At 40.5% G+C, this 18,841-nt stretch overlaps 1 protein-coding gene across 1 annotated transcript in view; it reads left to right on the forward strand.

The window, feature by feature from the left end:
• LOC123769557 (gamma-tubulin complex component 3 homolog) overlaps positions 1 to 18,841 on the forward strand; it is a 70,565-nt gene that overhangs the window by 18,353 nt on the left and 33,371 nt on the right. Inside the window, exons 5-13 of the mRNA XM_045760793.2 lie at positions 440 to 553; positions 817 to 935; positions 1,185 to 1,406; positions 4,265 to 4,432; positions 7,389 to 7,582; positions 11,026 to 11,177; positions 13,374 to 13,566; positions 13,734 to 13,938; positions 14,451 to 14,586. Of these exons, the coding sequence (XP_045616749.2) occupies positions 440 to 553; positions 817 to 935; positions 1,185 to 1,406; positions 4,265 to 4,432; positions 7,389 to 7,582; positions 11,026 to 11,177; positions 13,374 to 13,566; positions 13,734 to 13,938; positions 14,451 to 14,586 (1,503 nt within the window). The remainder of the gene's footprint in view (positions 1 to 439; positions 554 to 816; positions 936 to 1,184; positions 1,407 to 4,264; positions 4,433 to 7,388; positions 7,583 to 11,025; positions 11,178 to 13,373; positions 13,567 to 13,733; positions 13,939 to 14,450; positions 14,587 to 18,841) is intronic.

Below are 18,841 nucleotides of genomic sequence, written 5' to 3' on the forward strand. Positions count from 1 at the left end.
TGCACTTGTCACTGAGAAAACTGTGTGGTTTTAACCAGTCTGGGATTTCCACATATGGTGGTGACAAAATTTTGCATGTTGCAGAAAAGGATCTTGTGTTAATCCAGGAATAGGTGTACTGCTTCAGGTCTAAAAACAGTAAATGAGTAAAAGTAGTTATTCCAATTATGGTTATGATGCAGTATTTAAGTTTATTACTTGAAGTTTCTTCAGTTTTGGGACATCCATACATTGATATACTGGGCTAGCTTGTGCTCTTTAGCTGTGTGTGTCATGGATACAGCAGCAGATATCTCAGTGGAGTTCCTTAGAAACTCATTAAATATTTTTCTATTCCTAAGGCCTCAAAAGTCTGAAATTTGTTCTGCTTGATAGCTTCAGGAACCTTATGGATCATTGAAGGTGATGTCCGAGTTCATTTGATATTTTATATTTACAGTAGCAGCAAGAAAGATTCCAGACTCACCTTTTGCAGAACTTCAGCACAGTTCACCAACAGTTGATAGATTAAAACTTCATCATCAGCATCATAAAAATACTAGTTTTAAAGAAGGTACAGTATGTTTATTGCATGTCTCCTGGAACAGTGTGAGTTGAACACAGTGCTGGAAATATTTCAGAAAAAATGTCATTTGATATAGAAAAGTTGATTGTAGCATCAGATTATTAAAAAAAAGGATGCTGTAATAAACTGTATTCAACATTCCTGTGATATATATATTGTATTACCAATTCATGAATTATTATAATTGTATAGCCTGTATATTATGTTAGAACTTTGAGGATTTATGGTTTAAGAACTTTTCATATTTGCAGCACTTATTGAGGTGACGGAAAAAGTGTTAATCAGAGAGGTGCTCTTTATATTCCAAGGGATAGAAGGTAAAATTATCAAGATGGATGCTAATAAAGATGGATATAGATTAGATCCTAAGGTAGGTGTGAATGATTAGGTTAGCTTGTTTTTGGCTGGATTGTTATAAATAGTATCTTATATATATATATGTATACAGTATACTGTACACATGTTTTTTAATTTATGTAATATATTCTTTTATATCACTACTAGATTGTTGTACTGTCCATGGATGTTTAATGCTACCTTAGCAATTTGTTGGTGGTTATAATTTGGAATGTGATCCATATATGTTGCTAATACTGTGTTGTAAACCTTATCATTTTAGGTTCGTCTGTCACACAGTCAAAAGGAGATAATTCTCAAGCTATCAGATGTAGGTTGGTTATATAACAAAGTACAAAATTTTTGTGAGTGGGGAGGGAGTATTGCAGGGAATGAGCGCACTAGTGACCGAACTGCATCTGGCCTTGTCAATCAATCTCTGGTGTTGGCGTTGAGAGAAGAGCTAACTGAGTATTGCAGACTCATTGCTCTGCTGGAAGCACAGGTAAATAGTTGTTCCATCTGTTTAGTGATTTCTTTTTGTATGCAGAGTTGTGAAGATGTAATTCAAGAGTGTTAGGATGTAATTCAAGAGTGTTAGGATGTAATTCAAGAGTGTGAGGTTGTAATTCAAGAGTGTTAGGATGTAATTCAAGAGTGTTAGGATGTAATTCAAGAGTGTTAGGATGTAATTCAAGAGTGTTAGGATGTAATTCAAGAGTGAAATATGCAATTATTTTATTTCTTTATCATGGAAAAGGATTTCACATGTATCGCTATAATTTTGTATGGAACACTATCTGGATCAGGCCATGAAAAAGATATAAATAATTACATAAAAATTGGAAATATTGGAAATTACTGTACTTCAATATTTATATTAATCATTGTAATTATAATTGCTAGTTACACTCAATACCCCAAATATTTGGGGCTGAACTAATTGAAAATAACCTGAGCTTTCAGATTCTTTATACAATAGACCCGTGTTCTGTTCAAGTTTGGATAATATAAACTTGATTGTGGGCTGTTTTGTTTAAAGAATGAAATTTTAATATCTTGAGAGTGGGATGTGTATGCAAGTTGATGTCAGATTTGTGCAAAAGAGCATAGATTTGATTCAGAGGCATGGTCTTGGTTCCGCAGAAAGAATAGAAGTCCCACTGAGAAACCCTCAAATGAAAGCAGGGAACAGAAAGCTGAACTGGAAAAACAGTGAGGTAGTGGAAGAGTGTCTAAATTGTACTGTGATGGGAAATATGCGAACATGCCTAAATAGAGCAACATACCCCTGAAGCCTTACCCAAACTCCAGAGAATCAAAGGGCATCCAAATGGATTTGGGTTGCCAGAGGGGTCTTGCAATCGCAAATGTCTGTGATCATACCCTGCCTTAGAAGGGGGAGGATCATAAGGAAGCTTTCATTCCTGCTGGAGCCCAGTGCTTCAACAGAGGTAATAGACAAGGTGTCAACTAGAAAAATCTCAGGAACCCTGGAAAGCCAAATCCCGAGACCCCTCATATACATCAGGGGGCAGATCCTGATGCTGTCACTGCCAGCTCTACATTCATCAGTGCCTGACAGCTCTGAGCATGAGTCTAACCTTATAGGAGTCTAAACTAACAAAGAAGACAGAGGCCAAGAACCAAAGTAAACCAAACTGGCCACTCACCTGCAAAGGCAGAATGAGCATAGGAAGCTGGCTGATACATCACACTAATATCTATGACCAAATGGTCATAGGTATTGTTTAGGTTTAGGTTTATTACATAAATTTATTACATCATAGGTTTATTACATAACCCTCCTTGAAAAACAGAGTATTGGCATCCATACCACCCATTACAGAGGCAACAAGAGCCTATACTGTATCATAAGGTTGGGTCCCACATAGGCAGCTGCTCAAGAAAGTGGTTTGGTCAAAAGAGAAGTTAAGCACTAAGAAACAGAACACAGCTGAGGTTGAAAGACCCCTGAACCCAACAGTTCAAATGATGGAGGTATGGAATCAAATAGGAATCAAATTTGTTTCAAGATAAAACTAAACATGTTCCTGCAAGAAGTACAAGACAAACCAGGCTGTAGTGGATATGTGGGCCTGCAGGCCAAGCTATTACAAATTAAACTTGGGTCCAGGCCAGGCTAGGGGAGTAGAAGAACTGTTAGAACCCGCTCCAGATATATTCCAGGTATAACCCCCTCAGGTATCTTTGGTTGTGCATTGGGAAATACGAGCTGACCTGAGGGAAGGTAACCCTGGTTGCAGTCAAAACAAAATATAATGCTAGGATACACACACATATTGGGTGATGTAAACAATCACGAAGTGAAGCACAAGTGAAGATTAAAAATCAACAGCCCCAGTGGAACAAATGTTACAGGAAAACCCAGCATCACTTAGCTGAAAGTGTTATGTAGGTAATATGCCCCTTTCATCCACAACTTGAGGAGAGTGGCTGGCTGGGATTCTTGGTAATCTGGACTATTGTCTGGTGGTGGCTTGGAGAATTTGGACAGGTGCAGTTTGCCTGTTTCAAGTATCAGTTTTTTGTTAAGTTTTTTCTCATACAGGCATTAGCTGTGATGCCATACAGACATTGGCTGTGATGCCATACAGGCATTAGCTGTGATGCCATACAGACATTGGCTGTGATGCCATACAGATATTGGCTGTGATGCCATACAGACATTGGCTGTGATGCCATACAGACATTGGCTGTGATGTCATACAGACATTGGCTGTGATGCCATACAGACATTGGCTGTGATGCCATACAGACATTGGCTGTGATGTCATACAGACATTGGTTGTTATGCCATACAGACATTGGCTGTGTTGCCATACAGATATTGACTGTGATGCCATACAGACATTGGCTATGATGCCATACAAACATTGGCTGTGATGTCATACAGACATTGGCTGTGTTGCCATACAGACATTGGCTGTGTTGCCATACATACATTGGCTGTGTTGCCATACAGACATTGATTGTGATGCCATACAGACATTGGCTGTGAGGCCTATCAACGTTCTGAGCAGTTCACTTTGTTATTGGTTTAGTTTTCCTTTGATCCTTAGTACTCCACTCGGCTCATTGAGGGGGCCAGATATTGGGCATTGCTTTTGGCAGGTTGAGAAAATGTCAGGATCCTGACATCTGGGGAAGGCTCTGTTGTGCCATTGCTACAAGCTCCAGGGAACTACTGAGATGCAGCACAGAAAGCAGTATTTTATTACACTCCATTTTCTACTTGAATTATTGTTAGTAAGGCCAGAACTTTAATACTGATGAAAACAAAATTAGTCACTGTTCATTGTCAAATTGTGCAGTGGAATATTTTATATAACATTTGATCAGATTCAAGAAGGAGGAGACACACCAATGGGAGAGCCTTCTGGTGGCCTTACTTTACGTCGTTTGGTGATGTGGACTCTTGAACCTCGGGCACGTCTGCGAGCTCTGGCTCATCTTACACATGCTGCTCGTGAAGTGTATGGTGGTGCGTGTGTCTCGGCTATATATCAGGTCAGCTGTCTGAATTATATTGTTCTTTAACAAGAATGTATGTTATTGTATAAAATACTGTTTAAATTTAATGATTATCGGTACTGTATGTTTAAAATGTTGTTATAACTTTATATCTTGAAGTCCATGATGAAGGCAATGATTTTACTGTTTTCCCCAAAGAGTTATATTATGAAGCCTGTTCAACAGCATTTTTTTAAGTATACATTAAATTAAAGTTCAGAATTCAAAGCTAATATACATGTTCATTATTATAAAAAAGGCTCTGTTTATATTAACAGTCTGGCTGCAACTTTTGCTAACTTTGATCATCAGCTTTTATTATTTAATTAAACTGCCATCTCCTAATTTAAGTAAAGTACTGTGTCTCCAAAATTTCCAAAGTGGTTCTTTGGAGCTTCAGTTCTTGAGGATGAGTGTCATGGTCTACCTTGACAAGTGGCTTATTTTGGCTCCATGCTGTCATATCTGCCCGCTAGCCAGAGAGGCTATGTTGGTGATGCTGGGCATATTCAAAGTCCGTTGTGACTGGAGAATTTTGTGGGTTGCATGATTTTACGTTCTCTTCTGGCTAGTTCAGCCCTGGTTCAAAGTACTGGGGCCAGATTCACAAAGCTGTTATGCAAGCACTTATGAACCTGTACATCTTTTCTCAATCTTTGGCGGCTTTGTTTATGATTATTAAACAGTTAATGAGCTCCAAAGTAACAGGAGGCTGTTTATAACAATAACAACAGTTGATTGGGAAGTTTTCATGTTTGTAAACTGTTTAATAAATGTAAAGCAAAGGGGGTCAACAATGGAGGAAAGATGTACACGTTCGTAAGTACTTGCGTAACTGCTTCATGAATCTGGTCCCTGGTCTTCACATGCCTTAACATATCTTCCTTCTTGCACTTGTGCTCAAGCAGGGGACTGGCTGTTGATGTTCTGGAGTCACTGTACTTAAGAGGATCCACGTTATCCATAGCCTTCAGCTTCATGTTGGTGGCAATATTAGATGGCTTAGCAGGCACTGTGGCATTCATTCTGTATCACTGCTCTTCTCCTTGTCTTTCTTGTCTGATCTTAGAAAGGCAGCTCATGTTTATTACAGCCCATCCTCATAAAGTGAAAGTACTTGTAGCAACTATGTGGCCAAATATACAAATATGTCATGATGGACTACCAGAAGGTGGACTTTTGTATTTTTTAATTTGGACAAACAGAAAAGATTTTATATTTATGTAGCTTAATAAGACCTAACCTAATCATCCTAGGCCTATCTGAGACCTATTATAGTACATATATATGTGCTATACTAGGCCTATGAATATTTAAATTTAGTTTTTAGCTTTATCTCTGTGGGAACACGAACGAGCGGCGCACGGTGTGATGACGTGTTGCTTGTTTGCTTGTTTTGCTTTAGGGGAGTTTCTCGCGTCTGTTCGGTCTCAGGTTGCAATATTTCTACCAGGAGGGGTCTGTTTTGAAGTGGCTACCTTTCTGGGTGCTCAACTCCAGTCAATGCCAGACATGAATACTTTCTTTCATGTGAGTTTCATAAGGCCATTGCTCCCTTTGCCCCTCGGAGGGGACCATGTTCTGGCTAGTGGTTCCCGGTAGGTATGACGGCTCCAAATGACTGAAGCCCCATACTATTATTAGCAAATATCAGTACAATAGCTCCAGGGAGCCTCCAGGGCTCCATACAGAAATTCCAGACTATAAAAAAAACACAAAAAGTAGCCTAATGGGGCTCCATTACTACATATTGTTACTTTAAATCACATAATTGCAAATGTATTATCATTTCAAGAGGATGGGTTACTTTATTACCATAATTTCTTATAGGGTAATTTCCTTAATTATAATTTCCTTCCTGAGGAGCAGCTTTTGCTGGACTTTAGACTTAATTGTTTTCTTTCTCCTTTCTGAAACTTGGCAAAATATTTTTTAACATCTACCTTGCCTGTTCACTATTGAAGTCTGTCTGGTCTCTTCATGCAATTCTATATATTTTATGTATTCCTAAGTTTAAGGTGTTTCCTGTGCTTTGAAGACTTGACATGGCTTTACAGTATTTTGTCTATGTTTTTTTCTATCATCATTCTTCCTTCACCGTACTGTGTTTATTTCTTACGATTGGCTAACTTTTTTGTGTCTTTCCTAATTCATTGCTGTTGGTCAGGGGTGAAACAAGTTGGATTTGGGGAAACCCCATCTTGGTGCTGACTTGGTTTGTTTGTCCCTCAAGTGTATCATCGTCTGTACTATACCAGTGTTCCTCCAGCATCTTCTGGCACCTCCTCATACTTCATTCAAGTCACTTCCTCACCCTCTGTACTATGGTTCCTTTACTAAGGCAAAGCTTTCATAGTTACTCTGCAGAGTGGTTAAGCTTGCTTTAATGGGATTATTTCTGTGCTCATGATCTGCACTGAAGTTTGTTGCCCTCAAGGTGTTTTTTTCATGGATGATCTACATGTTTACTTTGCAGTGCCTCTTGCACTTACATGACCTAAACTAGTTATATTATTACAGTTTGTGTTGGCTCTTAAATATTATTACTGCATCACTCAGATATATTGTCATATTTTTGCAGTTTCTTCACCGAAAGTTTTTTGTTAGTCCCTAAATTTAACGCCTTCCCCACCCTAGTATAATGCCCCCAAGCTCACATTTATGGTTAACATGAGTTCAAGCATGGGCTCTAAAATAAAGCCTTTGTAATTTTAGATTTGTGTGTAATTTAAAGATTTTTTTTAGTTTTGACACAAAATAACAAAAAAGAATATTTAAATAAATTTATTGCCATTACTTTAATATTTTACACTTGATGGGAATGTATGCTGTCTTATCTGTCGGTTTGGTTGAATTTTCCCTCTGTGTGAGGTATGTTATTGTTCAAACAATCATTATTTTATTGTTGTAATATTTAAGATAATTAATGAATAACTCACTTGATTCCTAATAGCACATGCACCATGGTAACCCAGGGCATAGGGCTGTTGTGCGTCATGTCCTCAGTTTGGCCTGCACACCTATGTACGTAATGCTAACTCAGTGGCTCTTAGATGGCACATTGGAGGACCCTCATCATGAGTTCTTCATTGCTTCCGACCCCACTGTACCGGATGATAAACTATGGCAGGATAAATATTCTATAAGGTATGGGATTCTTTGTTTTCTTTTATATTATTTGTGTAATTACCTAAGTAGCTTGCTGCTTCACTATTATGGATGGAGTCATATCATAGGTTTAGGCGAGAATAAAAGAGAAAGCTGGAAATCTAGTGTATATATATCTAATATGAACAATTTAATATTCTGTATGCAGATGATTCAGTTCATTTAGCAGAGAGTGATAGAGATGTATGTAGGCCAGTTGAACATTTTATTGATATGTGTGACTGAAGGCTGTAAAAAGGTAATAAGTGAATGTGAATTTAAGTTTAGTTTAGTTCACTTATTATGCACCTCAAACACATCCTGTGGTAGTGGTAGTAGTGGAAAGAGTTACAGAGGCACATAATGGGCTCAGGGACTGAACCCCACAATTCATTTAGTTAAGCAAGTTACAGTCTTGATGAGCTAGTTAGAAAATTCAATACACATCGTCACATCAACATTGGACTCGAGCGCACTAACCACAATTATGTTTATCCTGCACACCGCCCCCCATCCAGTGGGCAGCGATGGATAGGTTACAATCACTTAGTTACTACCTACAGTTAGTAAACTGGGGATATTTATCTAAAATTTCTGGTAGTAGATTATTTTGAATAAAATATTTACACATTCTCTTGAACATTTGTTATAGAATTGTCTCTGAATTCACGTATCTTTTCGCACCCCATTGCATAGTGATGGAAGGTGTGCGAATAATTTTTTTGACACAGTTTACACTTGGTCAGGTCTACATTAGCAGGTAATGGAAATTCCCAGAGATACTTGTAGCCAAGTCTAAGCCAAGCAATAGTAACATCTAGGAGTCTGTTGATTTCATTGGATGATCCATAGATGTGTGGCTCTTCTTGCATGATAGTATGATGAGAGATGGAATTACTGGTGTTGATTTCACTTTGCATCAGATATACAAGATTTTGTTGAAGTTCTTGGTGTATTATTGCTCTCAGACTGTTTATTGGCAATCCAAGTTTATACTCAATTTCTCCTTTAAAGACAAATTCCTTGGCTAACTCATCAGCTCTATCATGCATTCATAGACCAACATGATATGGAGGCCACATGAAATGGACTCATGTTACCATCATTAAAAATTTTGTTGTATTTGTGTCTTGCTTCATATACGAGCATGTTACAGTTATGTCTTAAATAGTTAAGAGCAATTAAAAATGATAAAGAGTCACTTACATGTGCAGGCGATGAGTCACAATAACGTGGCTAAAGTATGTTGACCAGACCAGACCTTCACCTTCTAGTGTGTGGTCTGGTCAACAGTCACTTACAGTTAATGTATAAAGTTTGGAGACTTGTACACATTTTGGTGCAAATGGCAAGGCAAATAGTTCGGTGTGAAGGGTAGAGGCCCAGTTGTTTATATGGATTCCCCACTCAAAATATAAGCCATCGCCCATTGTCAGGACAACTGGACTTCCAGCTGCACCCATGGGGCGGTGTAGGAAACCATCAGTGTATACGGTTTGAGAGAGAGAGAATGCTTTGTAAACAGAGCATCAATATGGCTTAGGGCATTGAGCTTTGCCTCAAGATGAAGCTTGGGCTGATCTCTAATTTGCTTTTTGAGTGAAAAGGGAGGAATTAAAATTGGAAAGGGTGTAATCTTCCACGGTGCAGGAAAGTACCATTATTTTCTATCTCCCTTGGTACAAAATATAAATCTGATACAGTCTGAGTTCAGTTCCAGTTTTAGTTATCCATTTATAACATTGTTGACTTTCAATAAAGAAATTCTGGAGGGCTTCTGTGCAAGGGTTAGGATGAGCTAGCCTAAGCATTTTTATACCAATTCAACATTTAATTTCAGTAACACGATCAACGACGCTCAGAATATTAAGTTTCTTTCTCATGTTAAGTATTTTTGTGGTATGAGGGCACCCAAGGATTATCCTCAAGGCTTTGATCTGCAATTTTTCAAGCCCTCCAAGCTTTCTTTCAGGCATCAAAGCAAGCAGAGGTGCAGCATAATCCACTAAAGATCTGATGTAAGCAAGGTACATCATTTTTGACAATTCTGACATTGGCACCATAGCCTGAGTGTTAACCTGCAACAGCCTTAAGAGCACTGAGCCTCTCTTTATACTAATGACAGAGTCTGAATACAACAGGACCATACAGTGGCACCTCAAGGCCAAAGTATTTGAATCTGTTTACATAGTCAAGCTGGGAGCCATCATGCAGTTGCATCTTGCAAACAGCTCCTCCCTGCCTGGGTGGACGCCGATTTAGTATCTTTGTTTTCTCTTCAGAGACCAGTAAACCTAGGTCTTGACATGAGTCTAATAATACAGAGTTAAGAGTGTTTTGCATGTTACACAGTGGTGTGTGTCATCAGCATAGCTAATGATGTGCATGTTGGGTTTGCTAGGCACTGAGTTTAACAGCATGTTTATTAACACTTTGCCTGACCGATAATGCGTTCGTATGTGAATATACTCGGTGTGTGCGAGGACGCATGCTGCGTCCAAAATCAAAAGATTTGTTAAAATTACATTTATTGTTCGATTATTATAGGACTAGTTTTAAAATGCGTGCCTTTCAATTGTGAACAATTTGATACCATAATGAATTATGTAGCACGAAAATTAGGTGGCTGGGATGTGTAATTCATAAAAGGAATTTCTACAAGCCAAACTGAGAGTAGATTGAGTCAGGGACACAAGGTGGCTGGTGCAATGAAGGTTCCTATTGGAATAATGAGGTTGGAAGAGATGCAGACAGAGGCCACATGGTGTGTTAGAAGCCTGTATAAAGTTAGGAGAAAAGAGTAAGGAATGAAAACATTATGAAGTGATGTGAAATTTGCATGTCGATAAATAGCAGCATTGAGGGGAGCCAAAATCGTTCGAACATGTTGGACAAATGATTTTTTATGCCGTTCTTATCCATCCTGGGAGTTTGTTTTGGTTGTGCAACGATCTGTACCGACTGATACTTGGCAACAGGTGTAACTCTTCTAGGGAGACAGGGGGGGTCATTCTATTATAACCAGTACAGTGTAGATAAAATGCAGGTTCTGTTCAAGCAGGATTCAGTACTGTGCTCAATAGTCAGAGAAAATATTGACAATAAAAATAAAAATAGAACCGAGTGTATTGAAATGCCTCTCTCTCTCTTTCTCTCTCTCTCTCTCTGTCCAACACTGTGCACAAAAAATACAAACGCCAGTACTAGTAGCACTCACGTACATACTCCATTATCATAGGGACAGGCATAAATCTAGGTCATTGTATTATATGAATATCTTTTGGTAGCAAACCTTTCCATATTGGAAACATAAGCAGATTTTGTATTAAATTTAGTAAATAAAGTTTTTGTGTAGCTAGGAAATGCATTAAGTGTTTTAATGTTTTTCTTATTACTGTATTGTACTATATACTGTATATGGTATTACATTTTCATATCCTCAGATGGTCTATGCTGCCAAGCTTTATCAACAAATCTCAAGCACAAAGAGTTTTAGCATCAGGCAAATCCCTTAATTTCCTTCGTAATGTATGTCACTTTCGTGCACCAATAGCTGGCCGAGATGCTATCAAAACAGCGCTACAGCAAACAACAGGTCAGTAAAAAATAACGGTAATCTGAAACCTTAGAGAATAGAAATTCTGTACTGCACTGTACAGGCAACCCATACCCTATCCAAACACTTCATAACCAAGAATGGCTCATAAAAATGCATCCCAAAGAAACCATACCCTATGGCACCCAGAGGCCAAACTCAGCATTCGCGAGAGAGGCAGAAGGGGCGTTCCCGAACGAATCAGAACAGCCGACGAAGCCAAATCACAAGTCAAGCCTAGCCTCGGGCTGGGCTTGGGAAGTAGACGAACTCCCAGATCCTCATCAAGCAGGTATCAAGCAGGTATGAAATCCGGCCTGGAGGGTAGACCATTATGGCAAAGCTCAGACTCCTTCACAAGCCCTTGAGCAACCGCCTCGTAACCCCGGGAGCCCCCCCCAGAAACAGTCGAAGGCAGGACCGCTGCAGGACCACAGTGGGTTTGCAGTAGGACCAGGGGTGCATCATGTGTTGTGTCCGGTTACGGCTCTTCGCTGTTACTTGTCCGCCACTGTCTCGGTGGCTGGGGACGCGCTTTGGGTTGACCCGGTTTCTCTTCTTCCCTGTTCCATGATTCGAGTCTCCCAGGTCACTGGCAGGATTATTCGGTCCAGTCAGCCTGCGGTCTATGCTCGTGCCCATGACGTTTGTAAGTTTGCTGCATTGGCTGCCGTCTTAGGTAACATGTTTTGGGCTGACATTCGGGCATAAGATTTTTGGAGGTCGAATAGCGTCCTGGCCTCTCGCTACCTAGTCAATGTTCCTGGCCCTAGTCGGGCATGTGCCGCATTGGGTCGGCGGTTGCAGCCAGTTGCCTCGATTTCGAGTTAAGAAGTGTGTGGCGACCACCTCCCGCTTAAGTCCCTCTTGTTTCATCTTTGGTTATGTAGCTCCGGGTAGCCAAAGGGGCTTCCCTGTTCCTGGCCTGCTTCCCCCAGAAAACCAGCGTTGAATGAAATGAAACGCAATTTTTTCGGTAAGACCCGGAGGCTCCCCGCAACCCTCTCTCCCTCCGGTCAGCGGTTTTTGCGAGTTTAGACATCCAGCATCAGAACTGGGGGGTGTGGATAGCTGGCATGGGGGTCTGGGGCTCTCCCTTTCCCCTCCCAGGGAGGGGGTAGCTCCGCAGACAGCAGCTCGGTGATGGTTGTGACGTCATGCTTGTTTGCTTGTTTTTCGTTTGAGGGAGATCTGTCCAACAGTTCGGATTTCAGTAGCAATATTTTACCCAGATAAGGTTTTGTTTTAGGGCACCTAACTTTCTGGGTGCCTGACCTGGTCGATGGCAGACATAGAATACTTCCATCCACATGGAGGTTTCTATTCTCCACTGCTTCTCGGGCCTCTCTGAGGGGGACAGGTTCTGGCTTGTGGTCGCCGGTAGGCCTAAGAACTCCATTCGCTTGACCGATGCCAGGGGTCTAATACATTCATATCAGCCCGGATAACTTCGGGAAGCCTCTGGGTCTCACCCAGAAAATGGCGTTTCATTATATTTAACGCTGTTTTTTTCTGGTCAGTAGTTAACACTGCATAATATGTATTTTGGCCTTTCCTCAAAGTCAGTGGCAATGCATATTTTAACACTGGCAGTGCCCTCAGTGCACTACCCATGAAGGTCCATATGCTGGGCCAACTAGGAAAGGTTGGACCTTCCTTGTGGACTGAGGAACTTGCGACTTTCCTGGATTGTTTTTATCTAGACAAATCACAAATGAGAGTTTTGTTAGTCAGAGAAAATTGTGCCCAAAAAGAGCATGGTTGCCTGTTCAATTGCCTAGGTACCGTACTGTAACTGCATTTTGTGTTAATCAGCTGTATAAATACTGAATATATGTACCGTATATTTAAGTACTGTACTTTAATTTATACAGATTTGATGATGCTAGGGAAATTCAAAATATGGAAGTAAGAAATTATTCTTTTGAGAGATAAAGTTTGCAGTGTTTGCCTAAAGCTGTTGGGTTTGACGGTTAAAATTATTTATTTTGAAGTATAACAGGTGAGCAATTATCTATTTGTTTTGTTCTTATCAATATTTTCCAGTTGTTGTAGCAAATATCTGGAAACACTTTTTATAAATGAAAAGTGTGACCCACTACTTGTTTTTTGTTAAGGCAAAAAAATGTGTATACAAGATACTTCTTAATTATTTAATCAGATATTAATCGGCAGTAAATTATTGTCTTTGATTAGTGGAGTCGCTGTTCACGCAAGATGAAAGCAGTCAGCTGGATGAGCTTATAGGATTAACATTCAGAGAAACGTCTTGCCATGTACTTGAGGAGATCCTTACCAGACACAAGCTCATGGATCATCTGCGTGCACTGCGTCGTTACCTCCTCCTCGGCCAGGGCGACTTTATTCACTACCTCATGGAAATTCTCAAGTACTGTACTGTACTTTATACAAATGTTTATGTTTTATCACTGTTTCCTAATATAATTTAGTAATTTAATAATAATAAAAAATATGAAATATATTTTGCGTTTAAATGTTAAATGTGTATGATTTGTACTAGTATACTGAAGCTAGATAAATTGTTACTACTTGCAGTCCAGAACTTGGGAGGCCAGCTACAAATTTGTATCCACACAACCTTTCATCGCTCCTGGAGACTGCTGTGGCTGCAAGTAATGCACAATATGAAGAACCAGATATTCTTAAACGTCTCGATGTGAGACTTTTAGAAATCTCTCCTGGTGACTTAGGATGGGATGTTTTTAGCCTTGACTATCATGTTGATGGACCTATTGGAACAGTAAGTTTGTAAAGCAATATTTCTTTCTGTATACTGTACAGTAAAATCTGTGACTTCCTCTCTCTCATGTATGAAGATTCACCTTCACAAATTATTAGGGTAGACATTAATATATAGGAGAATGTAGGTAATGAAAGGCTGAGGTGGAATGTTAAACTCTCCATTTTATTCAATGTTTTTATAAGGGAATAGTAGAAAAATTTAATAATACAAATTAGACCATAATCATAAATAAGTTGCTGTCTTATGGTTTAAACCCCCGTCAATTTTGTCAATAGATTGTGTGCTTGTTATACAGACAATTTATGTACTTTATTTATAAAAGCCTTGTAATAGAAGTTTACAGGATCCAATGCACATATTAAAAGTTCTGATTAAAGTTATTAAATTAAAATACAGTGTAGATAATACTCTTATATTTTAATTTTACTGCTAACCAGTATTATTATTTTAAGATTGAAGTATAAATTTAATCTAGCAGTAATGTGATCTTAAGTGTATATTTCTTTTAGGTATTCACGGGTGATTGTATGCGCCAGTATTTGATGTTGTTCAATGCTTTGTGGAAAGACAAGAGGATGGAGATGATTCTCTCAGATATATGGAAGGAACAGGCTGCCACATCCAAGTTGTGTAGAGACTTGCCTGGTAGGTTGCTTAAGTCTGCAGCTGGAATGGTTATTTGTCTTAATCTAAATCTCTCTGTTCGTTATCTCTGCCAATCTACCTTATTTACTGTGTGATGGAAAAGTGAAAGAATAGAGCAGTGGCTATTCCGGCAGGTGAAATGCCGGTCACATTAACACTTACGCTCTCTGTTGCACCCCCAGGAGTCACTTATTTTTCTTTCGAGCCCTCTCCAGTGACTCCGTCCTGAGTCACTCATCAAAATATTTGTTAAAAATTCAATTTTATCCAATCAACTTCTGGGTGGCTTCAAAATTGAGCAGCTTTAGATTGCACACAATTTGATACCAAAATGAAAGACGTAACAGGAAAATTGATGTCAGAACATTTGAACGATATAAATAATTTTGTGGTGATGAGCATCCAAAAGTTAAAATATTTGTTAAAATTCCATTTATTGATCTATTATTATGGTTTCAAAATATGCGCCTTTATATTGCGAACAATTTGATACCAAAATGAAAGACGTAACATGAAAAGTAATATCAGAACACTGGAAAGATAATAAATACTTCTGTTGTCAAAATTTTCAAATATTTGTTAAAATTCCATTTATTGTTCTATTACTATGGGACAAGTTTTAAAGTACGCGCCTTTATATTGCGAACAATTTGATACCAATTGAAACACGTAACACAAAAATTTATGTTACCAAACTGAACAAGTATATACATTAGACTGCAGGTGTGCCAGTTGGTGCTTGTTCACAGGTAACTTGGCCGACTTTAGGCTTTGTTGCGGGGAGTCATGCCGGGCTTTTAGACCTTATATGCATATACCCCTGTAGAGAATTCTATTGCGAACACAATGATACCAAAATGAACGACGTAGCGCGAGAAATAAGGGGAGAAAACTGAAACGAGTATACACATTTTACTGATTTTGCGCGCTCATGGGTAACTTTGCCGAATTTAGGCTTTGCTGTGGGGAGTCGTGGCGGGCTTTTGGACCTTGTATGCATATACCTCTATAGGGAATTCTATTGTGAACACAATGATACCAAAACGTACAATGTAGCATGAGAATTAAGGTGAGAATCTGAAACAGGTATACACATTTCGGTGTCACCGCATGCTCGCTCGCACCGCCGGGAGCATGACGTCAAAGTCTGCGGCGCGCGCGAACCGCGCTCGAAAGTGTTAAATTAAAAAAGTAAAACAAAGTAAATAAAACTGCTTCTGACCTCCTTACGGTGTGAGAGCTGCTGGATAAAGGTCAAAGAATGAAAAATTTAAACATTTAATATAACAAAAATGACTAACAATTCCCTTTAACAATTTAACAGTAATATAATTCCCCTATGATAAATGGCAAGACCACTAAATATAATTCAAAAAGAAATATAAACATGTGACAGTTATGTTAATAGCAAAATTAAAGGTGCAGGACATACTTTATACAATAGCTGCTCGAGTCTACCAACGCCCAGGGGAGCGAGAATAGATCTTGCAGCTTGGAGCACTTAAGAGTATTCTGACGTCTGGCTGGTGGTGAGCTGCTTATATACACGGCTGGGTCCATGTAGGTGGCACTGAATTGCAGGTAATTGTAACCGGCAGTCTCAAACAAGCAGTTAGGCTGGAGAGTGGAGTTGGTCCCAGACAGCACGTGTCCAGGTGTGTCGGGTACTTGAAGGGAGGGGGGGAGGGTGGTGGTAGTGTGTCTAGACACGGCTTCTGAGCACGTATTGTTGTTGTTCTTGATGTTAATTTCTTACACTGGAGTATGCAGATGTGTTGTTGAATAAGCTGTAAAGGAATAGGCAGGATCTTCCTGCCTGATTAGGAGATTTTCGTAACAAATGTTACAGTAAATAAGTACAGTACTGGTTCACTTGAGTCTCTTATTCAAGAATCTATGATGTGCAGTTTTCTCAAAACTTGAACAAGAATGTGTAGGACATTTTAAAGTGAATAATTAATAAACCAAATTCTCCATGAGAGAGTAATTATGGGTGTGAAGCAATAGTAGAGGGGGGGGGGGGAATAGTATAGTGTTCCATAAAAGCATAACTCGGTGCAGCATAATGAAAACCTTAAAATTATGATAAACTGTAGAGGCATTAATGATGTGCCAGACTACCATAACTATCTCTGAACACTGCTGACTCTCATTGAGAAATGATTAGAAATCCACAATTTAATAAACAAAATTCTGAACAAATATTTATTAACTTATGAAGTAACTCCCTACCCAACTTCTGTAAAAACCACTCTTATTTGGCTTAAGCTTATTAATATGCTCACTTCCTTCTTCAGTGGAAAATAAGTCTATTTGTAATTGTCTTGTGTTTTGAAAACTTGCATAGGACTCTAATTTATTCACATAATAGGTGATTCCCATTTTTAATGGGCCATTCTTCCCTATTAATTCCATGTTAAGAAAATAGTCATGTAATATAGCCTTGGATAAAAACTAATTTCGTGATAAAAACTAATTTCCTGATTAAAACTAACCAGCTAGCTCTGAAATATCTACCAATTATACTGTAATGGAACTTTTCACTTTCATAAGGAAGATTTATAGAGGTTAGTTCGCTAAACTGGTAAACTGGGATAGACGCTTCTCTGGCCTCAGTTTCCTAGGCGGTGTTTGCCTTGTGTGGCGTTCACTGCCATGTGTTGTGTTGTGCGGTGGCCAGGAGTACCTCATCAGTGCCGGGGCTGCATGCGCTCAGGGGCTCCCTTCCCTAAGCGCGCTGTGAGTACTGCCCTTGCGTGACAGGGGTATCTTCCTGGGGCGTTCGGGAACCATTCCCGTAGATCTTCTTGCTGCTCAGCATTTGCCTCCCCCTTGGGGCCAGCTGGGGCTTGGGGTCCTTGTTTGGCCCTGGTATTGTGCTGGCTAGGGCATCAAGGTGCCACCTAAGCGGCGGCCGGTTCCTGTTGCCTCTGGAGACAGTGTACTTTTGTGGGGTTTTTCTTTTGTTTTTATATTCATTTGCCTGGTGGGGGTCTGCCCAGTGTGGCTATAGTTCCACTGGTAGTGTTTGGTGGCCCTCTGCTAGGCCCCCTTGATTGCACATGTCGCAGGGGTTTTCAGTGCTATCCTCTACCCTCTTGTTATTTTTGGGTTTCTTAACTGGTTAGCAACACCTTGCCCGGGCTTCTTGTAGCAATCAGCCTACGGGCCCTGGAAACCCCTGTCTGGGCTCGGTGGACCATTGAATGTGTCTTCCATGTTCCAACTCGTCTTGTACGAGATCGTTGGTTGCTGTGCCCTTGCCTCCGGGTGACAGTCGCCACTTTTACCTCCGTCATGTTGCCTGTTGGGTCACTGACACCTTGACCCGGAGTCTTGCGAGAGAGATTCTCTGCTTGTTCTCCAGTACTCTCCTGATGTTATTACTGTTCAGAGTACAGGCGGCATCCGTGTTGCAAGCTAGGTTAGGTTGCTGCAACACGCTAGGTTGGTTTCCCACTCGGATGCCCCGAGGCTGCCCCGTTTTGGTTAGGTGCTGTTCGCCCCTTTCCCTCCCTGTTCCCAGGCTCTGAACCGTCTGCAGGTTTCGGGGTCGGGGCGGGGTTAAGTTGGGGCCGAGACTCGGGTGGTTTTCGGGGGTCTGCCCCGTTCGGGTTGGGGACGGAGGTTTTCGAGCCTGTTCCTCCTGCCAAGGCTTCTGGGTCTTACCAGCGGCCCTTTCTTGCTGCCTTTCCCATGGACTCATCCTTTTCTTTAAGGGAGGAGAGCTTGGAGGACGGCTCTGCCCCGGGGCCTCTCTTACTGGTTCCTGTGGCTGTGGGGGATGCCTGCTAGCAGTTCTGGGGTGGTTTGCCCCTGCCTGGGTTTTCTGCTTTTGGGGCAGAGTTTTTCGCCCATCCTGTCTGCTTGCTTCCCACTTTTGCTGGCATGTTTTCGTATCTTTTGCGTCGGTCACAGCCCTCTGTTCTGGTGGCCATTTTCGTCTGCCGGTTTCCCGGAGTGACCACCAGGGCGGCATTGCAGTTTGTTTACATGCGCCTGAGTGTGCGAGCGAGCGTCTTGGGTGAGTTTTTCACCTCCCTTCAGGGGTTTTATTCTCCTGTTGTCGTTTCTTTGTTTTTCTGGTGTTTTCTGCTCGTTTCCTGTTCAGTGTCTCTGGCTAACAGCCAGAGACACTGAACAGCCTTTTCCTGCTTGCTCCCACACCTTGTCCCTCAGTTTTCGGTCTGTTTTGACCGTTTCCCTGGGGGTTCTGTCTGGGGGCTGTGCTTTGCCTTTCTATGGTGTATCTCTG

This window comes from Procambarus clarkii, chromosome 63, assembly GCF_040958095.1.
Source record: "Procambarus clarkii isolate CNS0578487 chromosome 63, FALCON_Pclarkii_2.0, whole genome shotgun sequence".
Classification (NCBI taxonomy): domain Eukaryota; kingdom Metazoa; phylum Arthropoda; class Malacostraca; order Decapoda; family Cambaridae; genus Procambarus; species Procambarus clarkii.